Source organism: Callospermophilus lateralis, chromosome 8 (assembly GCF_048772815.1).
Source record: "Callospermophilus lateralis isolate mCalLat2 chromosome 8, mCalLat2.hap1, whole genome shotgun sequence".
Lineage (NCBI taxonomy): Eukaryota > Metazoa > Chordata > Mammalia > Rodentia > Sciuridae > Callospermophilus > Callospermophilus lateralis.
This window is the reverse complement of record NC_135312.1, coordinates 38,002,720-38,029,980: the sequence shown is the minus strand read 5'-3', so window position 1 is coordinate 38,029,980 and position 27,261 is coordinate 38,002,720. Positions and strand designations below refer to the sequence as shown.

Genomic DNA, 27,261 nt, shown 5'->3' with positions numbered 1-27,261 from the left:
TTTCATAAACGTGGGGAGGAGGCAATAGCAAGATAAGCACTTTTTGGGGTGGAGCCAGGAGCTGTTGTGTAACTCACAGGGTACATGGTAGCACCAGCTCTGGGGGCCTGTCACGTTGGGAGTTAGGGCTGGAGGCTCACAGTGGAACAGCCTCGTTTATTGAACCTGAATGTTACTTAAAGGGCATTTAAAAAAAGAACAGCTAGCTGGCTCCGAAAAGAGAAGCAAGAAGCCATTGTGCAGTTACAGATTGTTGCTCCAGTTAGTCTTTGGTAACCATGTCTCCAATGTGTCTCTCCTGTCCCCTCCTTTACTCACACTGATGACTGTCTCCTTGGTACCTGACTGTGGCTGGAATGGGTTTAATTCAAGTATCTGAAACCTGTTGCACGATTTGTCTTGCAGATTGCCTGCCAATGCCTCAATGGTGGTGGATGTATCTAAGTGTCATTTAATGCAGATTCTAGGTGCTCAAGTTGACCCTCACTATGAAAATTAAACTCCTGTGCCCTCTGCCTCTTGTGGAAATGCCCCGTCATTAACTGGTTCAGGGATGTTTTGGATTTAACAATTCTTTAATGAAAAACTTCTAGAGGGACTATTTAAATCCCAGTAGCTCCCCTTCTTGCAGTTTTTCTTCTCTGCTTCTCTTCTTTTTTGAAGTTCTTCTCAATGAAGCTTTTTAGAAATGTGTTTCATTTTGGTTAGTAATAGTGAACATTTAGAAATTCAAGAGAAGGTGAGATGTAACCTAGAGCTCGAATTTTAGCATCGTCCCCTGTTAAAATGCATTCTTTTTTGAAGTACCACAAATGTTTATAAACATTGTCCACATTTAAATATCAGAAATTATATTAATTTGGTAAAATTCTTGATTTTTTTCCAAATAATTCTAATTTGGAACCTTGAAATATTGGAAATTGTAGGTCAAGCTTATGGAAAGGAAGTGAGATTTATAATTTTCAGGTTGTTATGAAAAACCTATCTTTTATTTTATCGTAGGTTTTTCTTTATTGTTATATAAAAAGTATAGGGACTGACCCTATTGTCCTTCTTATACTGTATGGAAGGTTTCATTGTGATGGAAAATAGGAATTTTAAGTAGACTTCTTTTTTTGGGAGGGAGGCACCGGGAACTGAACTCAGGGGCACTCAGCCACTGGGCCCTATTTTGTGTTTTATTTAGAGACAGGGTCTCACCGAGTTGCTTGGTGCCTTGCTTTTGCTGAGGCTGGCTTTGAACTTGTGAACCTTCTGTCTCAGCCTCCCAAGCTGCTGGGATTATAGTCGTGCTCCACTGCACCAGCCTTAAGCAGACTTCTTTTTAATTCTTACTCTATGTCAATTAAACCATAATGGTTTATTGCAAATTAATGTATATGGGAAAATCTCTTACATTATTGAAAAAAACAAAAGAAAGAAAGCTTTTTTGGAGGAAACTATTAAGGCTACAGAAGAGGAGACCATTCGAGACAGGTCCATGGTTGGGTTGTGACAGCTTCCAGTCATTCCTTTGCTCACTGTTATTTTTCTTTTGTCCTGGGACTATGTTTTGCTCATTAATAACGGTATCATTAGTCAGACAGGGAAAAAATAGTACCATTGAAACCAAAAGCTGGTAATCAGCTTGAATTTTAGAATAATATTAGAATGAATAGTGATTACCATTTATTGTCAAACTAACCAGCAAACATTGCTCCTTCAAGCCTAGAAATGCTGTTTAACCTTTTGCTCTGACAACCTGCCTCCCAGGTAAAGTGTTTTCTGTACAGAAATCAGTAATAGCTTCCCACAGTACATCTAAAGAAAAGATGTGCAGAGAGGTAGGTTTCATTATTATTATTTTTATGATGATGATGATACTGGTCTTGTTCACTTGCCTCTGGATACAAATAAAACACTTTAGTGGCTGTGTTAATCTGTAAGTATTGTTTGTGATATGCCTAACTTAGTACCAAGATGAGACTTAGGCAACAAGAGAATTTGGATTATTTAATACTCGTACATAATAAAACGTCTTATCAAATATTCATGTGGGCACATACAGAGGCATAATTGTATTCTTGTAATGCACAATATAAATACTAATATTGTTTTGGAGAATCAGCATGGTATGCTGAAGCCATGGTTTAGAAAAATGCATTGTAGTATGTTTTTATCTGTGGGAATTACTGGCAAGTATAATCAAGATTCCAAATACTGTCGTTGTTTACTTCCCTTTTGATTTTGGCTTAAATATTTTAGGTCTTTTTTTTTTTTTTATAGTGACTAAACTATTATTCTTGTAATATCTATGGTAGAAATGAACCATAATTGCTTTATAGGAATTATTTTAATCATTATGTCTACTTTTATTTTAATTTATTTTTTTGTAGTTGTAGATGGACAGCATGCCTTTATTTTATTTATTTTTGTATGTGGTGCTGAGGGTTGAACCGAGTGCCTTACACATGCTAGGCAAGTGCTGTGCCACTGAGCCCCAGCCGCAGCCCTCATTATATCTACTTTTAAAGATATATTTAAAAAACTATGTCCTCACGCTTAGACTAGTTTAAAAAAATATTTAAGATGGATGTGGTGGCACATACCTGAAATCTCAGTGATTCTGGAGGCTAAAGCAGGAGGATCAAAAGTTCCAGTCCAACTTCAGCATGGTGGTGAGACTCTTGTCTCAAAAATAAAAAGGATGTGGCTCAGGGTAAAGAGCCCTTGGGTTCAATCCCCAGCACTCCCTTCTGCAACAAACCAACCAACAACCCCTCCAAGTTCACATGACCTCCATAAGCATTTCCATAGCTTCTAGTTGTTTTGATGCATTTCTTCTGTCATGTTATTTCATCTGTAAATATTTTAGCACGTATTTCTAACAAACAAGGAATCCCATTTTGTGACAGATAAAGTAAAATCTTAAGAACCTATTTGAAGAATGTACTGAATTTTGGAACACTAAAATTGTATATGGGCCTTAGAGTGATATATAGGAAAAACTAGATCCTTTAAATTGGAAGAAAGTGGTTGTACCAAAAAACAAAAAAGGCATGGAGAAAAAGGCAAGTAATAGCTTTTAGAGTACCCACTTAGAGGGAGTAGAAACTTGCATTTTTGAACAGCTGCTGTGTGTCTGCATTCCATACAGGTCAGTAGGGGAGCAAAGCCAAATGCATTTCCTATCACTTGAGATAGCAGTTCTGTTTCAATACTTTTTCTTGAAGGGAAAAAAATCAAAGTGTGTACAAAGACTGCCAATCAAGATATTTCCTGCAGTGTCTTCATTGTACAGTGTCTTCATTGTTCAGTACATTGAAGAACTGAACCTAATGCTCAGTGTTAGTGGAATGATTCAATGAGGATACCTTGACAAAAAATGTAACCACTAGAAATTATTCAATATAATTCCAACTAAAATTGTGTAATGTTTAATGTGTATTAAAAGACCTGAAAAAAATTAACCCAGAAGTTAATTGGAATAAATAATGGCAGTCTCTAGGTATTAAAATTTTTATTACTTTCTTGGGAAATTTTGCAACATTTGCCTAACATGTGATATATGTTAATAAATTATAACATTGAGTATACTTGCTATATTTCAAATACCATTTAAGTATTTTTTATCGTTTACACTTAATTCTCACCATAGCTCTAAGATATTCTATTATCCTTATTGCGTAGATGAGGAAATGGAGTCAGAGATTGAGTACTCTTGACAATTTTAGTCTTGTCTTCAGGATCTATTCGTTGCTCTTTTTTGGGTATTTTTTTATACCAGGAATTGAATCCAGGGGCACTTAACCACTGAGCCACATCCCCAGAACCCCCTCTTTTTAGCTTTTATTTTGAGGGAGGGTGTCACTAAGTGCAGAAGCTGGCTTTGAACGTGTAATCCTCCTGCCTTGGCCTCCCAAACCACTGGGTTACAGGCTGTTCTTTGCTTTGAACCATAATTTTATCTCTAACAGTTGGGAAGATACTATATGTATTGTTTTATGTTTGATCTTATAAATATATGGTGAGTATTATGGTTGGGGTTATAGCTCAGTGGTAGAGTGCTTGCCTAGCACATGTGAGGCACTTGGTTTGATCCTCAGCACCACATAAAATAAATAAACAAAAGGTATCATGTCTATCTATAATAAAAAAAATTTGATTTTTAAAAAAAATTTGAGAAAGAGTTCCACTAAGTTGTTTAGGGCCTCACTGAGTTTCTGAATCTGTCCTTGAACTTGCAATCCAGTACCAGCCTCCCAAATTGCTGGGATTACAGGTTTTGCCACTGCACTAGGCTAGCTTTTTCCAAATTAATAACATTTCATCTTATGAATATATTGTGATTTTTTTCCAACTGGCCCTCTGTTTTTGTTCTTTGCATTCTGCTGCAATATTCTGTTCATAAAGATAATAGTACAGTAAACAAATCTTTGCAAATAGATTTGTATGGGCATTTCTGATTATTTTTCTAGGATTGGCTTTGGAAGTGGCATTATGGGGTAAAAAATCATAAAAATTTTGAAGTCTTTTGATACACATTGTGAGATTTCAGATGACAGATCATCATCCTTAAGTTTAGAGAAGTTGTTTTGGAGCAATAAATTTGGGAGATATAGGGGATCTAAACCATCAATGGGATGAATGCTTTCATAGTTTCTCTTGAGGAAGAAGTTGGGCTTCTCTAAGCTTGCTAGATGCGGTAAATTGAGGTGAAGAGGAAAGACAAATGTGGGACACTAAACTGTGATCCTATACCTGTCTTGGGACCTTGAGTAGCTACTCTTCCCTGTCCCTCTTCTCTAACTTTTTTTTTTTTTTTAAATAGTGCTGGGGATTGAACCCAGGGCCTGTGCATGCAAGGCAGGCAGTCTACCAACTGAGCTACATCCTCAGATCCCCCCTTTTTATGGACATTATTTTATTCATTTATTTATATACGGTGCTGAGAATGGAACCCAGTGTATAACATGTGAGGCAAGTGCTCTACCACTGAGCCACAACCCCAGCCCTAACTTAAAATTTTGATGAAACTGGTTAACCCTTTTATTTCAAGTTGTTCTATAAAAACGTAAAATATGCCTATCAAATTTGCATGAATATTTTTTGTTTTTGATCTTACTGGAACTTAAAACCATAACCAGGCAGAGCAATTTCCATTGTATAATTTTTAAGCTATAGATATGAAAGGTGTAACATTGAGTAGAGACCATAATGATGCTTGAAAGTGTTTTTGATGTTGCATTTTTTTAAAGAAAATAATTTTTTAATGCATAACATGTTCTCTTTTTGTAAAAAGCAAGAACTGAAAATTTTTGGTTAATTGATAGTTTCTGTTAATAGTTAAGCTTTTACTGTGTTTCTCTTGAGCATATCTTCTTTCAGAGATTTTAGGGGAGAACTTTTGCAAAGACTAACTGTAGGTTTGAGTGAGGAGAGGGATGTTTTGGCTTAAGGGAGCCCAGAGAATAAATGAAATCAGAAAGTCCCTTATATGAAGCTATGAAAGACATTAGGATCGATTATTCTGGAAAGCCCAAGATCAATAAAGGGTAATCTGATAACCTAGAAATTCATGAGAGGTACAAATGGAATAAATAAGCATTCTCATTGAATTTGAGGGCTCTAAGTAGTTAAAAGAGCAAAAAAGAAGTACTGCCCTTCACGATGAATAGTAAAATTGTGAAACTATCTCCTATAAACAGTAGGATTAGAAAGGAAGTATAAAGAGGATTTTAATCAGAGTTTTAATCCATAATTAGTGGTTAGATTACAAAGGCTCAAAACTGTGTAAAATTAGATAAGTGTGCATTTTGGGATGACAAATCTTCATTTTTTTTCAGATTTGCAAAGAAATAACTTTAAAAAGCTTGAACTCCCACTTTAAGTAAATTCCAAGGCTAGGGATTTTTGTTTTATTCACTCTTTTGTCCCTGATTCTTGGCAGATAGTTCTGTCCATAAATATTGGTTGAGTGTATTATTTCTGTTAATTTATGTGAGGAATAGTTATAGTAATGGATTTTTAGAAGTTAGGGGTAGAATTATATTCCAGAGATATGGACTGGCAGTGCATTCCACATTGATGTCTTACTGGGCTACTATGTAGAGTGGAGAGCATTTGTATGATCATTTTTGGTCAAATTCCATTTTTTCCCCCTGTGCCAACATAGAAATATAATAAGAAATTATTCTAAAAATATGTATTCATTCACTAGTATATAAGAAAATTTGTACTCTGGTGTTATTTTCATTTAATTCAGTAATGAAACCTTCAAGGAAAACTTTCCCTTAAAATTGTGAATGGAAAATTTGCTGGTTGTTTCCCTAGATCAAGTTGTATGACAGTAAGTGCTGTTCTGACTCAAAGTGTGAAATCAACAAAATGTTGACAAATTTACCTGCAGAGAACATTGCTTTATCAGCAGGAGATTTGGATTTTTTGCAGTGAAGCCCAATTATTCTAGCTCAATATCATTATACAGCATTTTTTTTAGCAGGTCATGTAATCTGTGATTGCATTAGTATGTTTCCATACTTCTTAAAAAGAATGGCTGAGAGAAGCTTAAAAATATAAAGCTGTTTAAAAATTATAAAAGTTAAAAGATTACGAAGATTATATATTTTCTAAAATGATCAGAGAAAAAGTGAATTGTTTAAAGATTAAAGTGTGATACTACCACTGTTATGAATCATGGGTGATCTTTGGTAATTATACGGATGACCATGAATTATTTAATTTAATGATTTTTGCCAATCACATTTAAAATATATTTGAATAATGACTTATTTTCAATCCTTGATTATTCATGAGTAGATTTTTCTTGTTTTGTACAATCTTTGGTAGATTAGAAAATTACTGTCTTTTCTGTTTTCCATAATTATTTTGATATTATATAGGAGCACTGATTATTTTAAATGCATATGAAAACTATAGCATCCTTACTCTCAAAGGCTGTCAGAATATTTACATCATCTTACTTTTCTGCATCATTTTAAAAGGCCTCCCAAGAGTCCCACATTAATTTAAAAGAAGAGCAGGAATTGGCCTTTATAGATGTCATGTCTTGCAGTGTAGTTTCTCTCTGTGGTTGAAAATATGATGAATTTTTAGGTCACCACATATTCTGGTATTGAAAGTATAATACAAAATACATTTGAAGTCAAATTTAGAGCTTCGAGCTGGAATCTTTGATGTAATTTTCCCTTGTCTTCTTACCCAGTGGGGTAGTCCTTTCTGTGACATGCTACAGGAATGGTACCATTCCTGATAGCCTTTGCCTAAAAACTCTGAGCAGGGATTCCAGCCCTTTAAGAAGTTGACTTTGTATTAATTACATAATAATTGAGTCATTCTTTATTGCTGAGCTCAAATCTATGTTGTGCTAGGCACCAGAACTTCCTTGCTTTCCTCTTCTAATTATGAAGTATTCCAAGCATATAGACAGGTATCAAGAACACTTTAATGAACATCACTGAAATTCATTCACTCTTAACTTTTGGTGCTTCTTCAGTTATTATGTACTCTGTTATATCAGAAGTTCATGGAATCAGATGTCTTAGAAAAATTAAGATAATTAAATTTGCAGCATTATTGTTGTTTAAAAAATTCTTTTCAAAAAGGAAATGAAGTTAATGTATTACCTGAATACCCATTCAACTTTCTCTTTTACACTTTTTGGACTAAAGTGAAGCAAGGCTGTCCCTAGAGGGCCTTATTTGCCCTTAGGTTCTTCCAGGCACCAGAGCTGAGCTGCTGTTCTTTATTTTTATTGCACATGGAAGTGTCTAGATTTGTATTCCCACTGCAGGTGAAAAGTCTTGCCCTTCAAATCATCCGTTATTTGGCTATTTACAATCTTCTTTTTAGTATTGTCAAATACCAGCTGACCTCCTTGTTTATTTGACCTTTTTCTTAAATTAGAAATCACAGCATTTGATCATGTAAACAGCAGACCACATACAGTTAACCTAACCTCTCTGACCTTCACTATCTCGAAAGTAATATTATAAAAGTGATGGTAACAATTATTTTTCTTTTAGATAAAATGTTCTCCAAATCAGTCAAGTGAAATGAAAATTCCTTGTTAAATAATGTGTATGTAGACAAGATGAAAAAGTGATTGATATGCAAGAAAGCTGTCCCAAGCCAACCAACCAAACCAAACAGCCCTCAAAACAAATAAAAACTCTTCAAAGTGTAACCAAAAGACATTTATTTTTTTAAAAGCTGAAAATAGGAAGTCTGCCTGTCTACTGAAGAAATATTGAAAAATTCTGAGAGGATGTAGAGAAAAAGAAACACTTTTATATTGTTGGTTGTGTTAATTGTAAATTTTTGGTATAATCACTATGGAAATCTGTATGGAGGTTCCTCAAAAGACTAGGTATGGCTGGCGTAATGGCTCATGCCTATAATCCCAGTGGTTTAGGAGGCAGAGGTAGGAGGATTGTGAGTTTAAAGCTAGTCTCAGCAATGGTGAGGTGGTAAACAACTCAGTGAGACCTGTCTTCAAATAAAATACAAAATAGAGCTGGGGATGTGGCTCAGTGGTTGAGTGCCCCTGAGTTCAATCCCCAGTACCCCCCCCACAAAAAAAAAGACTAATCATGGAACTACTATTTGATCCAGCTATACCACTACTTGGTATTTATTCTACAGAATTAAAGTCATCATACTATAGTGATACATGCACACCCCTATTTATAGCAGCACAGTTCACAGTAGCAAACTATGGAACCAGTCTAGGTGTCCATCAACAGATACATGGATAAAGAAAATATATGGTATATGTACACAATGGAGTTTTATTTAACCATTAAGAAAAATGAAATTATCATTTACAAGAAAATGGATAGAACTAGAGTCCATTATGTTAAGTGAAATAAGCCAGATTCAGAAAGTCAAGCGTCATATGTTTTCTCTCATATGTGGAAGTTAGGAAAAAGGAAAAGAAAGTTGGGGTTGGGGATCTCATGAAAATCAAAGGGAGATCAGTAGAATAGAGGAAAGGGACCGGGGTCCAGAAGCAGGAGAGAAGGGGAAAGTGCTGGAGAATGATATTGGCCAAATTATATTGTTATATTGTGTGCATGTAGAATCATGTAATACTGAGCCCACCATTATGTACAACTGTAATGCAAGTGCAAATGAATTTATGTTTTGCTATGTTCACCAGATTTTTGGCTTTGAAAATTTGACCTTAGTCATGATTAGTTGTCCAATCCTCTGGGTACACAGGCTATATTACATTTTTATAACTGGACTGAATGAATTTCAGATTAAGAATTTTAAGTACAAAGTTAATATTTCAGAGAGCTAACTCCTTCTGTTACAAATAAAAGAGACGAGACTGGTTATGATTTTAAATGAGGGTTCTTTGAGGCTGATGCTGTAGCTCAGTTGAAGAGCACTTGCCTAGCATGTGAGAGACTCTGGGTTTCATACCCATTACTGCAAAAAAAAAAAAAAAAAAAAAAAAATCAGTCTTCAGCCAGGCATGATAGCACCTGACTGTAATCCCAGCAACACAAGAGGCTGAGGCAGGAGGATCACAAGTTACAGGCCAGCCTCAATATAGGAAGTCCCTGTCTCAAATTAAAAAGGGCTGGAGGAGTAGTTCAGTGGTAGAGTGCCTCTGGGTTCAATACTCAGTACTATATAAATAAGTAAATAAAGACTACTTTGAGTCTTACTTAACTATTGAAAAATGTCGAGACCTTTAATGGTAGTAAAATGGTAGTGAAACATGAATGTGCATGAATACATGTGAATCTTTATAAATTGTAAAGAACAATTCCATTGGTTTTATTCTTAATAGCCATTAAAATAGTTGCAGGTCTGTATAGTAGTTCACAGTACATGATCCCCTCAGAGTTACTATGATTATAGACTTTGAAAAATGTACATCCCAACCTTTATCTGTAAATGGGATAAATAGTGGACTTGGTGTGTGTGTGTGTGTGTGTGTGTGTGTGTGTGTGTGTGTATGAACAGTGTTTTTTTTTTCTGCAAATCTATATTTATTTTAGTGAATAGAATAATAACAATGTTAAAATGTTACTGAATTAAGGCATTGGTACATGGATTCAATCATTAGCTAGTAAGCATTACTTAAGTACAAAGAAAAAAGGGAGGAAGAAAACTATAGAAGAGATTGAAGGGAGACAGTTACCATTGCCTGTATGGGTTTCCTTTAGATTTGGGTTAGAAACTATTTGAAAGTCATTTATAAGACTGGTGTGACTCGGAGGCTGAGTCAAGAGTATCACAAGTTTGAGGTCAGCCTGGGTCACTTAGCAAGATCCTGCCTCAAAATCAAAAATACAAAGGGCTGAGGATCTACCTCAATGGTAGAGAGCATCACTGGGTTCAGTCACCAGTGGGGAGGCTAAGGATGAGTGAAAGATATTTGGGAAAATTTAACCACTGACTGGTAGTTGATGTTATAAAATAATAATTATTAATATACTGTAGGTATTAAAATGGGATTGGCTTATGTTTAAAAAGTAAATCTTTATTTTTGATACATACTGAATTTTCTACATGTGTCTGAAATTTGCTTTGGGATAATCCAGAGTGTGTGGTATGAAAAGATAAATAAAGATATAAATGAAACATGATATTCTGAGTTAATTGTTGAAGCTGGAACTAGGGTTCATGATACCAGTGAATAATTTTGCATTAGTTTGGAATTTTTCATAGTAAGAACTGAGAGAAAATGTAATGCCGTGTTATTGAATGAGGATGACTGCAGCACCAGGTAACTAACACAAAAGAATGCATAAGACTAACACAAATATGCACTTATTACAAACATAGCTGATGTGTAAATATGGTGTTTTGTTTTTCTTTAGAGCTGAAGCCATTCATTTAAGTCTTGGATGATTCACATCTAAATGCTTCATTCTCAAAACTGCTCAAGTCACACAGTCAGAATTAGATGATCCACATTACCACCAAGAAATTACTGTCTTCAGTGACACAGACGGTAAGATTATACTAAATATTCTAAAGGCTAAATAGTGACTAAGGTCTAAAAAGGTTTTTGAATGTTGTATTGTGGCTTCCAGTTTCAATTATAATTCCTTGATCCCCTTGAAACTTGTGTTAGTCTGGTTTCTATCACTCTAATGAAATATGTGAGATAATTGATTTATTAAGAGAAAAGGTTTGTTTTGGCTCAGAATTCTGGAAGTTCTATCTATGAACGATTGGCCCCATTGTTTTGGGCCTGTTGTGTGGCAACATATGGTGGGAGTGTGTGGTGGAGTCAAACTACTCATTTCATGATGTGGAAGCAGGAGAGGAGGGGACTGGAGTCCCACAATCCCTTTCAGGAACAAACGCCCAATGGCTTCCTTCCATGAGGCTCCACTTCTCAAACGCTCTACCACTTCCCAATAGTGCCCAAGTTGGGGCCAGTCCTTTAATACAGGGATCTTTGGGGGACATTCAACATCAGATCCACAGCAAGTTCAAAGTTATGATAATTACCTAGCATGCTTTGAAATAGCAACCATAAATTAGATTTCATGTCATTTTCTCCTCAGAGATTCAGCAGCAGCAGGTACAGTGTTGTACTGGAATGTCCTGCTTTCTCCCTGACTCCACATCTCAGGGTGGGTTCTTAGGAAGCTGGTGCTAAAAAAGAGTGTAGCTTGCAGGATGTTTATTAGGATTTGACACCTATGGAGAGGTGGGTGAGATAGGAAGCAGATTGGACAGAGGAAACAGAACTCCAGTGAAGGCTCAACTAAGTTTGGGCCGACCCTACAGGCAGTATTATAGCTGGAAGACTTGGTTTTCCTTCTTGGAGATGGACATGTGTCTCAGTGCCGTGGTTATCTTGCACAGATCATTATAAAAGTTGCATAGCAAGTATTTGTTGAGTGAGGAAAGTCGAATAAAAGTGTGTGGTCTGTTGTATAACACCTTATGCTTTCCCCTTTACCTCAACCCCTTCCTTTCAGCAGTTGAAAGTGCCGTTGAGAACATTGAGGTTCACAGCTACACAGCTGGTTGTGCTGTGTATCATGAACAGCACCAAGGTGGCTTCCCCTCTGTGATTAACGTGTGTTGTATACCACTGTGTTTCTGGGCTCTGTAGATAAGACCTGCACAGGACCTCAGGCAAACAACAGACTGATGCTATATGGAACATGAGGCCATGTTCAGAGAGAGAAAGATGGAGCAAGTGAGTGTTTGGAAACACAGGGATAACTTTCAGGAGCAGTAAAACACAGTTTGTGGTTCCCACCAGTTTTTTTCCACCTTTTGGAAAATGGGTTGATTGGATATTAATTGTGATCCTTCTAGGCTCAGGGGTTAAGAGAATGTGCTTCTTAGAAGCAAGCATTTTTTAAAAGTTTAGTGTTTTTTCCCTTGTAAGAGTCCTCTGCTTTAGGGTGAGAAATTTCTTTTAGTTGATTTCCTTGTTTTTTACCTCTGCAGAATTTGCATTAATCTTTTAAATATCGTCTGAGACTGCCTATTGTTTTGATACTTGATTATAAATGAACTTCAGATAACATCTTTTGAGTGAATAAAGTAAGGAATAGTCAACCTCATAAGTAATGTGGTAGAAGATAGGATGAAAGATTAAGTAATTCAGAACCAGACATTGACTTGTTTTTCTATTACAACCATTTTCCCCAATACCCCTAGAGATCATTTTTGCTTCATCTTTAGAAATATGATGTAAATACTTCATGTGTATTGGAAGAATGAGACTGTGAAGTGTTTTCACTAAGTGAATCTGATTTTTCAAGTTATCATTAAAATGTGTGTCTTTCGAAGTTACAAATGTGATTACTTAGGGATTTCCTTCCTTCTCAATTCCCTTTGTTTCTTTATTTCCTTCTTGTTCGCTTGGCACCCCCACCAGAGGGCAGGCAAAGGAAGGGATAGAAACAGATATTGACTTTAAGTTTTCAAAGTCTTTTACAGGCACCTTTTCACTGGTCTCTTTTGTCATAGTTCTGGGTTCCATTAAGGCAGTAGGATGAGCTACTTTCGCTATTTTAAAATATTAAGTAGAGTGCTCAATTATTTTGAAAATATATGTTACTGGTTACTGTGTTTATTGATTTTAAATATTTATATTTCAAATTATTCAAATTTATGTTCTTGGAGCCATCTGTTTGAAATTATGAGCTAAATTTTGGTAATTCATGCCAGAATTTCTACTACTACAACTGATAAGTCGATTTGATCTTAATAAGGAAAGTCTTTTTTGAGTGTGCATTTAAAAGTACATCAGAATTTTCACAATACACTGTGAAGTTGTCAGTGATTCCTTTTCATGTATTGTGGAAGTTGTTGTTCCCAAGGTCTATAACTGAATTTTTACAATGATAAGGATTATATGTTTTTAATGCAAGTAACTATTGAAGTGTAAAAGACACACGTCAGACCAAAGTAAATTTGTCTTTACATTATCCTAGTGAAGTCTAAATGTTAAAATGGATAGATATGAAATACTTTATGGTCTCAGTATTGCTGTTAACACCCATCACACAAGTATGTGTATATAGTCTGTTTGGTTTGTTATCAGCATGAACAGTCAATGTCCTAAAAATCAGCTTCCCAACAGCTGGCAGTTGACCTGCTGAGTTTTAGCACCGCCTAAATTCACATGACATTTCTTTGCTCTTTGACACAAATTGTGTCACTTAACTTCTCATCAAGGAAGTATATAGGCACCTTTTCTGTGTGCCTGTGACAGGGTCTAGTAATGTAGAAAAAGCTTAAAATGGATTTTTTAAAGAGAGTTGTTCCTCCCATTCTTTCTGGAGACATGGTTTTGGATACTACAGATAGCATTCAGGAAAGTTCCCCAAAATTACTAAAGATGAGACGTCTCAGTTCACTTTCATCAGAGAAGACAGTAGAGGAGCAAGATGGGAGCAATTTCTGTCACAGTCATTATGAAGGATACCAACATCAGCAACTAGGTAAAGTAAAGATGCACTGCTTTCTATCCTCTCAAAAAAGGATTTTAGGAAAGTAAAATTATTTTACAAGTATGAATTCTAGTGATCCTGAATCTTTATTTGAAAAATCATGTTTAAACATTAAAAATGTTTAATAAAGTAGCTATATAGTTGGCCTAAATTTTTTAATATTGAAATTTTTGCTTTGAGTTTAGAGGGAGATGTTTTTATGCTATAAAAAATTAAGATAAAACCATTAATAAAGTTGACAGTTTTGATCTTTGGAAAATATTTTGATGGTGATATATTTTAAAATATTATTGTTAAAACCTTTAGGATATGTAAGTAAAAAACTAAGACACTGAGTTTTTATCTATCATCATAGAAACAACTTAAATTTTGTTTAAAAAGTAGGTCCCACTGTTTAGTCTTAAAAACAGTGAATATTTGGTGTGAGTATTACAATTTTTTAGGGGCAAGTGTTGTAACTCGGTGGTAGAGCACTTGTGTAGCATGAACAAGGGCCTGGGTTTCATTCCCAGCCCTGGGTTGGGGGGAAGTCTTTGAATGTAAGATGATTACTTTGTATTGTAGCACTTTTGTTACAAAAATCAATTCTGCACATAGTAACTAACAAATGGAAAAATTATTTTGTTTTAAAATTTCTGATTAAAATTGTTTGCATAAACAATTTTAATAAATAATAATATAAAATATTTAATAAATAATTTAAAATATTCTTGTGAACTTTTATATTTTAGGGAGTAAATAGCTATTTTTATAAATTAATGTAATATTTATTAGAAGAGGGTTTCTGTAAACCATCTGCAAGTTTGATATATCTTATAGCTGTTTTCTATGCATATTTAAAAATGCACAGTTTAAATATGCACATATTTTAAACATGCATATACATATTTTTACCAGTAGAATCTAAATGAGATTTATTGTCCAAATGGTTCTGATACATTCTTTTTTTCAGTTAGTACATCATAAACATCTTTCTGTCTTATTTGAAGTGTGTTCCATTGTGTGACACAACGATTTGTCCAGCTACTCTTTCATTCATGAACATTTAGAATGACTAAATTTTAGCTATTAAAATAATTATGTAATTATTACTCAATTATGTATCATTTTATACCTTTAGATGATTGCTTCTTAGTATAAATTTCTATGCTCCTTTAAAATTTGGATAGAAGATGCTATGTTACTTTTAAAACGTTTCTCAGATTAGCCTCTTCAGGACAGGATATGAGAGTCCCTATTACTTTATATTCTCCCTAACACTGTTTTGTGGCAGTTTAAAAGGAGCTGTCTGTAGTACAAACCACAGTTTCTGCATTGAAAATATCAATTATGTAAAAGAATGAAGGAGTTTTTAAGTTTTATAAATAAATATATATTGCTTTCTACAATGTATTTCTATTAAAAGTCATCTTCACCTGGGTGGGTGAAATGGAGGTGAGGCCATAGATGGGTTGGTATCCCTTAAATTTCAATTAAAGTCTATGAATCGGTAAGCAGAGTTTTGTGTTCAACAGTGTATATGTGTGTAAGCAAAAATATGAATGTATTAATATGTACAGTTACAAAGTTATTAAAGAGTTACTTTTCCTTTCACTTTCAGTCTTGAATCATTAGCTTTTGTATAACAACAACACTGCTGTTATAACACAGCCTATATGATTGGACTTTGTTTAAATGTAATATGCCATTTATGTGGCTCCTTTTATATCTGAACTTGATCTGGTATTTTTAAAAACTATCTTACACTCTTTGGAATAAAGCATACATGTTACCAAGCATAGTTAGATTTTGTAATTTATATTAATTTGTAAATAAGGGTTCAATTTGGTGATTACCATTTTTTCATAACATATGTTCTTTTAGAAATCATGGTCAAAACTAAGCAAAATAATGGAATACTGAAGAATTTCCTGTCTCTCGAAATTTCTGAGGCTGCAGGTACTTTGTGGAGTACCCTTGCCCAATTTTTGTTTCTTCAAAAGTAAAATTCAAATTTGGGAATGACTCTGAAAGTTAAAGAATTTCTTGGGTGATTTATATACAAAGGTTTGGTTTTAAAATGTCTGTTCCAAGCCAGGCTTGATGGCACACATCTGTAATCCCAGCAGCTTGGGAGGCTGAGACAGGAGGATCACGAGTTCAAAGCCGGCATCAGCAAAAGTGAGGCACTAAGCAACTCAGTGAGACCCTGTCTCTAAATAAAATACAAAATAGGGCTGGGATGTGGCTCAGTGGTTGAGTACCCTTGATTTCAATCCCTGCCATCCCCACCCCCTGCCATGAAAAGAATAAAGGTCTGGTCCTTAAATTTTAGTTTACTGATGACAGTCCTTCTGTCAAATCTCAATATTTGATACTAAATATGTATCAAATAGAATAGAACCTACATGGATCCCCCATAAACAAGAAGGTTCACTTATGCTGAGATGCAGGAACTTGTAAGTACTGGTGGTTCTGGGATAGAGAAAATGTAGTGGTTTAGCTAGGGTGAAAATATAACTGGTTTAGCTCACTTAAGGGGTGTTCTAGTTTTGTTCATTTAATGAAAGGAGACATTAAGATTGTGGAGGGATTTCAGGTGAACAATGCAAAAGAAAAAACGAAGGAAGCTATTTTAGAGAAAAACTGGCGTGTAATCTCATACCTTTGTACTGGAATCAGTTTGTTTCCAACTTCTTCAATTGTTCCATATTTTAAAAGATTTTTCTAAGGCATATTAGATAAGATCGTACGATGGATGGACAATTATACTTTTGTGAGAGGATCATTTGAGTATAAGTCCAGCTTAGAAAACATAGAAACCCACCATATATTTTTAACTGTAAAATTGTTTATGGTCAATTGTGATTTCTTTAACAAAAATATATGTAGAATTGATGTATTTTCAGTGGGTCAATATTTGGAAGAACTTTTTTTCCTTTGCTTTTGAGAAATGTTTTCATTTTTGAACTTTCTTTAAATGTCAAGTAGCCTAATATTTAAACATTTTTATGGACATTCTCAAACACTTCACTGGGTTTACCAATATCATTGGTTTTCTCTGGAAAAACAGATTAGCAAATGCTTGCTGCAGACTGTTGAATTCCCTTGCCACCATTTCTGCTCCCAACAGGCCAAGCTGTGGGCTTCCTGAGAGTTGGTTGTATTTTTAATCTAACCTGTTTATGCCAGTTATGCCTGGTATTGTGATTATTTAACTTAATTACATATTGTATAATTTGGCAAAATATGAGATTAAAAAGAAAGGATTGTTTTGAGTTGTTTTAGTGTAAGCAAAGTGTGTGCTTTGGTCAGATTCCATAAAGAAGAACTCCTAAAATAAATTTGTGTTTGAATTAAATGTAGGCCAGTGAAGTGTGTGCAAGATTGGAAGGATTTTGCCCTTGGATACCTTCTGCAACTTGAAATCATAGTTGATGTATGTGGGTTTGGTTTTAGGCAAGGAAGACAATGGTATAATCAGCAAATCCATCTCAAAGGACGATGCCATGGTACTTTATCCAAGGGCTGTGAATTAAACATGAATTTTATATTTGATGTTAAAATAAAACCTTAATGGACCTCTTGATCCTTTTCTTCTGATTCCTACTTGAATGGAGCTTTTAAATTAAATGGTTAGCCAAGAGTTGGACTTTAGACTAAAAGCACCCTACTGTATATAGGGTATAATATTGCAATATTGTTAAAGAAGTAAATCATTTATCTGCCATACCTACTTCCTTAATAAGAAAAGGGTGTCAGAATAATCACATAGCATGTGCTGTAACCTTATCTTATTCACAAGAGACTTAAACTTATAGTTTTTGTGTGGAGTCCTAATTGTTCGATCAAAGATTGATTTCAGGGGCTGGAAGTGTAACTCAGTGGTAGAGGGCTTGCCTAGTGTGCACGAGGCCTGGGTTTGATACACAGCACCACAAACGAGACAACAGAAAAAGGGATTTAATTGGTAAGAATTATTAGAATTGGAACAAATAGTTTTTATTTTCAGACTTAATATTTGGTAGGAAGAAAATGCCCTTTACTGATTTCAGAATGTGTTGCTATGTTTCTGATTGTTGAAGAACAGTGAATGATAGGTAGAGTCAGAGCCTAAAAATCAGTCAGTGTGTGTTTCTGCAGACTTCTGTTGTGACAGCTGCAGAATTCTTATATCTCCAGAATAGGGTTATTTTTATTCTGATAGAATCAATCTTAATTTTGTTTTTATTCATTGGAGTCAAGCATAAGTGTTAATGTGATAAAAATATAACATTGACTCTTATAGTCCACCAAGAGCAGAGCCAGTGATAAAGTATATATCAACATTAGAAATGGAAGAAACATAAGCACCTTATATAGTCTAGATATTGTTATCTTGTTTTATTTTACCAAGAAGTGAAATTATTTCATTTGTCTACCTATTGAGCACATATCTGTTCCTTTTCCCTGGTCAAATTAGAATGGAAGCTGAGCATGGAATTGCTTTGCTTGATGTGTTCCAGGGCTTGGGACATAATAGTTATGCAATAAATACTGGGTAAATGTCTGGATATTACCCACCTAAATCTTCTTAGACAACCCTGCGACACAAATTATTATCTAAGATTTTGGAAATTCATGGAGGCCTAAGGAAATTATTTGAGTTTTTTCCTGTTCTATCTCATTGCAGTGTTGTTTGATGCTTTTGAATCTTTATCTTTTTTAAAAGTCTGGTATATCTGTAGTTTTCTTAAAGAACATATTTTTGGTTACTTTCATTTTATATAAAAAACATATTTCAATAGGAAAAAAACCTTTTAATTCCAGGGAGGAATCAAAATGTAGAACTTGTTTGAAACCTCCCAATGCCTTTTTATTGTACTTTATTTTATTTTACTTTTTTTATATGTTTATTTTTTAGCTTTGGGTGGACACAATATCTTTATTTTACATTTATGTGGTGCTGAGGATTGAACCCAGTGCCTCGTGCATGCTAGGCGAGCACTCTACCACTGAGCCACAACCCCAACCCCTTTTTATTGTATTTTAAAAACTGCTATCTATATTTGACTATTAATTAAAGGAGAATACTCAGTTACTAAATAGATTTTCGTAACAAGTGGTCTTTTCAGTTTTGTTTCTGCAGAACTATTGCTTTCAGTGGTTAAATCATCTAGATCCAGAATAACAAGTTTTTTTTATTTGATACCCCTGATATTGGGTATCAAACAGGAAGAGCATGGCAGGCCATTTTCTTTTTAGAAGATGACCAAATGGGTAAAGAGTGACTTAAATCTTCATTGAAGACCAGTCTATTAACAGGGAGTGTAGAGAGTCCTTGGGAGAAAATTGAGATGAGGGCTCCTTCTAACACTTGAGATGCTCATGGTGTTGGCAAACTGAAGGAGATGGAGAAGTGTTTGAATTCTGATGTGGTAGAAAGGTTGTTGGTTAGGGCAATGTCAAAGCAGAACCTGAGATCCATATAATGACCACCAGTCTGCTCTGGAGCTTTGAGCCCAACCAGATGGTACTGTATCCTCACTGTGTAAATGTGTGAAAGAGTTCTTCTTGCTCATACAAATGGGACTCGGATGTGTTGGGCTTTCAGGGTCACAACGTGAAACAGGTTTCATTAAAAGAAGATCTCTGGGGTACTTCTCAGGCCTTAAGTCACTGGTAGATACAGGTGAAGCCTTGCCAGGTGGTTGTATTCATGCATTCTCTGGATCTAGTGAGAATTCTCATGATAAAGGAGGAATATTGGGAAGACCCACAGGTGTGATGGGGGAATGAATGACAGTGAAGTACTGAGAAACTGAACAGAGTGGGACTTCAGTCCAGGACAAGATGAGCTCCACCTGTGACTGGTTGCTGTATATCTGGAACAGCCTGCTCAATCTCTTTAGGCTGGTCAATATCACCTATCAAGTATAATAATATCTTCTTCCCAGCATTGTTTTTAAGGTTATAAAAAATGATAACAAAATGGACCCATTGTTTGAGAAATTGGGGCTGAAATTAACTATAAAACATTTGGGTTCTTGATTTACAGAAAGAAGAATGACTTTAATTAAAAATTTATCCTAGACCTGGGTGCAGTTGCACATACCTGTAAACCCAGCGACTTAGGAGGTTGCGATGGGAGGATTGCAAGTTCAAGACTAGTCTTAGCAATTTAGCAACATCCTAAGCAGTTTAATGAGACCTTGTCTCAAATTAAAAATAAAAAGGACTGGGGATTGTAGCTCAGTGGTATAGTCCCTGAGTTCAATCTCCAGTATCCTCCCCACTGCAAAACAAACAAACAAGCAACAACAACAACAATGAAAACCTTAGAGCATTCCATCATAGACAACATTCTATGAATTTGAATCTAGGTCTTTTCTTGTGCCTACTTCCAAAATTTTTATTATGCAGCATATATGGGAGTTCATGGGGCTTGAATAGCTGGGCCCTTCCTTGTACTTCCTTCCCTGTTCATGATGTATTCCCTTCAAAATAGCTACTGTCAAATGATTGTATGATTCAGATAGAAAAGTTTTCAGTTAGTGCAGCAGTATTACTTTAGTAGTTTCTCTTGGCTGTTTTTGTAGTTAGCCTACTCTTAAAAAAAGCTTCTTTTTAGATTGTCTTTTCAGGTTTACTTGTTATATATCTTTTAAAAATTGAGGCAGTTAGTTATGGTTGGAGTCAGAAACAGGGTCTTTTATTTATTTGGCTTTTAAAAAGACCTTAATGGAGGTAAAGATGGAGTTGTTTCCCATTTGAAGGGACCTGTTATAGGTTCTCTGTCCCATTTACTTTGTCATTTCTGAGTCCCAGATCTTGTGTTTAACCAGTGTTGTCTGGCGTGGTGACACTGGCTGTTAAAATACCTTCATGTACCACTTGACAATATTGTGGTTAATGGGTGACTGCACAAATGGCGGTGGTCCCATAAGATCATATCACCTAATGATGTCACAGCCGTCTTGATTTGTATAATGTGATTCTGTGATGTTTGCCTAAGGACAAAATCACCTAACAACATGTTTCTCACAATGTGTCCCTGAGGTTAAGCAACGCATGGTTGTATTACAGTTCCTTACATCAGTTGCTCTTTAGCTTCTGCTCCAGATCTCCTCCCTGATGAATCCTTCTGCTTCTACCCAGAACCTCTTGCGTGGGGCAAATGTTATCTAGGATCCCACTCCACTCTGAGGCTCAGTAACCATACCTTCCTGGTAAATGGCTGTTTTGATGGTCACCTCTGCTTCTTCCTTACCTAAGAAGCAAAAAAGAAGGAAATACTGAATTTAAGGTAAGCACTAGAGTTGTGGTTCAGTGGCAGAGTGCTTGCCTCTGCACATGTGAGGCCCTGGGTTTGATCCTCAGCCCCACATAAAAATAAATAAACAAAATAAAGATTTTTAAAAAAAGATTTAAATCTAAAAAAAATACTGAATTTAAGGTAAAATAATTTTAAATGGGAGCAAAATATAAATATTAAATAAACCAATATTAGTTAGAACATTCTGAAAAAAATACAGTAAAAGTATAAGAAGTTGAATAAGACAATAAAAATATCCATGCCAGGAAATACTTGCCAGGTGTGGTGGCTCACTCCTGTAGTCCTGCTCAGGCAGCTCAGGCAGCAGGATTGCTTCAGCCCACAAATTGAGGCTAACATGGGCAACACAGTGAGACCCCTTGTCAAAAGAAAAAAAAAAAAAGAAGAAAGGGTGCTAAAGATATAGCTAGAAGAACATTAATATAGGTTAAGATGAGTAAAATTAAGTTTAAAATGTAACTAAAAGAATATACTAGAAAGATTAAACAAAAATAAAGTGTGCTATAAAGGGAATTCAGGAAGCGATGTGAAGTCCAAGGTTTAACTCCACCCAGGTACAAATAATGGCCTTTGGGTTGAGGCAACTGTAGATAGTTATAGCTTCCAATTCTGGTGACTTCCTGAAACTGGAATTCAGCAGGCGGAGAAGTCTCTTGTATGACTATCTTTGGGGTTAACAGTTTCCCTCTCACCTTTTACCCCAGTTGATTTTCCCTGTGAGGATTGCAACTCCTTGTCCTCTAGTGTCAGTCATTCTATGAAACACAAAAGGTTTTTTTTTTTTGTTGTTGTTGTTGTTTTAACCAGCTGGTGAGTTCTCTGAGGACTAAGTTGGTCTGAAGTATGTGGGTAGTCTCAGAGATTAGTCTAGGTATAGATAGTTAATAAGCTTTTAGTAAATATTTGTTGAAGAAAAGTTCCAGTCTTCTGTCCTGTCGTTCTTGTCGTTTATGTGACAAGAGCAAGTTTTTACTTGTTAGTAAGAGCTGCTGTTGGCCTCCATATGGAACCCTCTGGCTTTGCCTTCAAAACCATTCAACACATGGCTCAGTGGGCATTGATTCGTGGGGCACAACCAGCCTTCTAGTAGTTTCAAAAGAAAAAAAAAAGGAGAAGAAATAAAAAGGCCTCACAAATTGAGCAAATGATGACCTGGAACAACGTCAGTATAAACTTTTTCTATGAAGCTCTGGATGGTAAATATTTTAGGCTTCTAGGCTATAAGTCTCTATCACAGTACTTAGCTCTAGCTCTAGCTTTAGATAGCAAAAGCAACCATAGATGATTCATGAAAGAATGTGCTTGACTGTGTCCAAATATGACTTGATTTGCAAAACAGGCCATAGGCTGAGTTTGGCCTAGAGGACAAAGTTTTCCAAGACCTAAGATGGAATATAAAAAAGAATATTGCTAACATCAGAGCGCTATATACAGAAAACTTACCTCAGTAATAAAGAACAGAAGTATTGAAGAAAAGGTCCAATATTGTATTTTTTTCCCTCTAACTCTTGGAAAAGTGTTTTACCTGTAGTAGGTATTTGATAAAGATTAATTTGAATTGAGATCCAACTGTATCATTTATCTTCCCAGGGCCTCATTTGTCTTATAAAATTTAGAAGGTGATTGTAACATCTCTCCAGTTAAAAAATAAATACCCCCCCCTCCTATAAATGTTTTGGAAGGCCAGATGGTTTATTCTTTAATGATAACAACAGTTGGCTTAGCACATTTCCTTTATAACCTCAGTCTCCTGGAGTGGAGTTCTAAAGAGGATGCTTTTATTAATCATTTTTTAAATGGCTCTTTCCACAGTAGAAATCATTATCTAAGCTATAGTTCCGTCTTGCTCCCATCTACCATATATGTGGATAGAATATATAGTTTATCATTTTTTAATCATAAAATTTATTGAGCCTAGTTATTTCTTTGTTTAAAAAAAGTTAGCTAATTTATAAGGTACCTAAACAATTTTAGGTGGTCCTTTGTAGCTAGATAGTGGTCAAGATGAGGATCAGTTCATTCATCTATAATCAATCACTGGATTATTTAAACTATTAAAGATAAGCAGTAGTTCAAAAGAGTTTAAATTATTACAAATGTAAATTGTAAGTGCCTTATCTAAATTCTTAGACTTTTGATGGATTTTTGTTTCTAAAGAGTGATTTAAGTTTAGGCTAAGTCCTCTTTCTTACACTATCCTTAAAAGAAAGTGTAAGAAATGCTACATATTTATAGTTTACTTGAAGAAGAAACTTTAAAAAAAAAAAACTTGGAAAAGTTCTTTGTAAGGAATACAAAAGAATTCTCTTTATTTGTTAGGCTTCCAAATTTTTTCCATTCTCTATTTTTAACTAGATTCAGGTGCACTAGAGATGAGATAAGCAAGATAATGCTCTTTCTGTATTAGTATATTTTGAGATATTTCTTCTTAAACATTAATGTGCTTAAGAATTGCCTGGGGGAATTCTATCAAAAAATGGATTAGTTTTCTTTGGGGGGGGGTATATCAGGGATTGAGCCCAGGGGTGCTTAACCACTGAGCTACATCTCCAGTCCGTTTTTATATTTTATTTTGAGACAGGGTCTCACTTAGTTGCTTAGGGCCTCACTAAGTTGCTGAGGCTGCCTTGAACTCACAGTCTTCCTGCCTCAGCTTCCCAAGTCCCTGAGATTACAGGTGTATGCCATTGCATCCAGCAAAAAATTAATTATTGATGTGCAAAGTTTAGAAGTGGGGCATTGAAGAGTATTAAGCTTACAAAGTTAAGCTCTTCAAATTACTTTTAATAGTGTATGCTGTGATTTAAAGCTGGCCATAAACGAACATTTTTTTCTTGTTTTGGGCTTGCCTGTTTGTTGGTACTGAACAGTCTCTTCATCTTTTCTTTTTAACCCTAATAGTACTCTATCTACTTCCTCTGTCTCTTTAATAGATTGCCTCTGCAGTTTGGTGGCTCTTCCTTTCCCGGTTTAGATTCTTTGTTTTATGTTATATTATAATCTTCCTGATATACCTGGTTGTTTTAAACCAAGAGTGATATCAAAGGTGACTCTGGTGATGAAGACCTCCAGTTGGTTGAAAATGGAGTATGCTACCAATAATGTAGGGGAAGTATGGAAGGTGAGTGCTGGCCCGGGTATTGAGCCCTGGCTTTTCCAAGAGCACCTCCTGGATGAGGCTGCCTTAGGTCTCCAAAGGCCCTGGGTCGCTGCAGTGCTCCGCCCTGTTCTGGCACAGGTGCTAATGGTGTCCTCTTTGTTCTCAGAAAGTCCTACTGTGGATAGTAAATTCAACATTCACCTTCATGGTTCATAGAATTTTATTTGTTCTTTCTCAGTAGGATTGGTCAATTACATTGCAGATATCCTTTACTGCCCAAAACATGTGTATTACTTATATTGATAGTAAATGTATGGTAATACTAACCTAGCTTCTTTGGACAATAAATATGTGTGTTGTATGTTATAAAAATACAAATTTAGTAACCAGGAGGTTTTCTAAAAGTCTTAAGATCTGGATTTTTATTATTATCTTCAAAATGACTATTTCACGCAATTAAAAGTTTTTGTCTAGAGTTTTTAGGATCTCAAGAATGAATTTTAAATATATATATTTTTAAAAAAGCAGATTCTTCTTTCATTCAAGAAATAATGTCTTAGCCTTGTGCCAAATGATAGAAAATTGGTATAGTTTGTGAGGACAAAGAAGAAAGTATGATTATAGGTTTCGGACTGTTTCATTCATACTACAGGAAGCATTTTTTTTTAATGTGTGAAAGATTAAAAAAAGGAACTAAAACCAAAGCTGGGAGCAAGTTGGGCTATTAATAAATACCTGTGTCAGGAACATAGGGTAATTGTACCTTACACAATTAATACATACGTCATATAATTGCTGCTGAATAGGTAGGTGTCTGCTCCCCAAATGATAGAGATATTGAAAATACTTCTTTGGTGGTTTTAGTTTGCTTATTTATGAGTACATTGATGCATTGGTGCAACCTGTGGTATTTGTATCAGACTTATCTTTATTTGAACTACGCTCATAGCCAGGCGTGGGGACCCACACCTGTAATCCCCCTGATTGGGAAGGCTGAGGGAGGATAATTCAAAGTTGAAGCCAACTTCAGCAATTTAGTGAAAATAAAAAGTAAAAAGGGATGAAGTTGTAACACAATGGTATAATGTATTGAGGTTCAATCCTCAATACACCTCCCCCCAACACACACAAAGAAATTCTCTCAGAGCTATGGTTAAGAACTCAATTTATCCTTCTGACATAAGCAGTGGATTTTGGACTTGAAAGTTGACCTAAAACCTTTCTATTCAGAATTCTAGTCTAGTTGTTTTATAATAGATTCTCTTCATAATTCAGTAGTTTACTTTGTTTACCTTTCATGGAGCTGACTTTGAATTATCTTTTTGTTATTTTATTTTCCTTCAGTTCAGTGGAATCCATTAATTTGTGGTTATTGTTGGCTAGCAAGTACTTGAAGATAATTAATTCACTTTTCTGCAGCCCTGAGGGCTTGGTGTGTGTCTGCTCCCTGCTGTCTCTGTCCTCCCATTTCTTGTCCTGGTGTCCCTTAGTACTTCATATCCACAGAGCCCAAACTCTCCTTGCTGTGACCTACGCTTGGCTAATCATGTCCAGCACTACCATCTTCCCACCTCCTAAGCCTGGGGGTCACTTTTGAATATTTTAACTTTTCTTATTTTTCTGATTCTGTTAGTTACCAAATACAAAATACACCAGAGAAGATCTAGTGGGGAAAATTGGATCTGTGTCTTTATCCCTATTCTCCTTCCCGCTTTTCTTGTTGTTAGCAGTATACTGTATTTTTAGTCATTATCTCTTGTCTGAGCAATTTAAATAGACCATCTACTTCTCTTGTGTTCTTTAATCTTTTCTCCACCCAACCAATCATGTGGCTTTTTTGACCTCTTTCCTGCTCAAAATCCTTGTCTAGCTTCCTGTTGTCTGCTTCTGTATTTTTTGGAGTCCTTGGGTGTTTGTTTTGGGGTTTCTTTGGGAATCTCCTCAGGCACCCAGAAGAGCCACATGGGTAGGACTTGGTGCTCTGGGTGCTGGAGTTATTCTGTTTGCTTTTCTTTTGGGGGCAAAGCATAAAGGTTCATTCCTCAGAAGATCTGCTGTTGAACATATCTAGATTTGATGCTGTTCCCAAATTGGCCTTCCTTCCGGACCACTCCATCTTATTCTCTGTCCATATATTCCTTTGGTTGCCTGCACAGCACTTACACAGTTTTGCAATTTAATATGTGTACATTTGTATGTAGAATGGCTCTCTGATCCACATACGCATGTATATGCACACATATACACACATTCATGTTTTTATCTCCACCATTAGTTCTAACTTTGTCAAGGGCATAAGGATTTATTGTACTTACTATTTGTCCATAAGTATTTAGACCATTTATGTTTAATTAGCAACATGGTTGGTTTCTGTCTGTATTTCTCTATGTCCTGTTTGCTCTATCTGTTGTTACCATCCCGCTTCCCCCCCTTCTTTTGGATTATATATTTTCTAATATTCTAATTCATTCTACTATTGGATTATTAGCTAGCTCTCTCTTTCAAAATCAGTTGCTCTGGAGTTCACAAAATGAATTTCAATTTACCACTGCCTACTTATCAATAATTGTATAACGTTTTACATGTAAGAACCTGGAATCTTATATTTTTGTTTCATCCCTCCATCCTTTGTACTATTGTCATCAGATGTTTTATTAGTACATATTAAACCCAACTGTATGTTGCTAACCACTTTTGGTTTAAATAGTTAACTTTTTGTGTATGTGTGCTAAGAATTGAACTGAGGGCTTTGCACATGCTAAGCAAGTGCTCTACTGCTGAGCTACATCCCCCGCCTACCAGTTAACTCAAAGAACATGTAAAATAAGAAAAGAAAGATTTTCTCTTTATCCACATTTCTGGCACTCTTCACTTGCTTGTGTGGACTGATCTTTTATGATTTTCTTTCCACTTGAAGAAAT

At 35.5% G+C, this 27,261-nt stretch overlaps 1 protein-coding gene across 6 annotated transcripts in view; it reads left to right on the top strand.

Moving 5' to 3' along the window:
- Fryl (FRY like transcription coactivator) overlaps nucleotides 1-27,261 on the top strand; it is a 229,476-nt gene that overhangs the window by 46,151 nt on the left and 156,064 nt on the right. For 4 of the 6 annotated variants that reach the window (XM_076864897.1, XM_076864896.2, XM_076864898.1 and 1 more), the window contains exon 1: nucleotides 13,694-13,937. In XM_076864897.1, coding sequence (XP_076721012.1) covers nucleotides 13,736-13,937 — 202 coding nt within the window. In that variant the 5' untranslated portion in view covers nucleotides 13,694-13,735. Of the gene's footprint in view, nucleotides 1-10,838; nucleotides 10,973-13,693; nucleotides 13,938-27,261 lie in introns of those variants that run through there. The other 2 variants (XM_076864900.1, XM_076864899.1) reach the window with 2 other exon arrangements.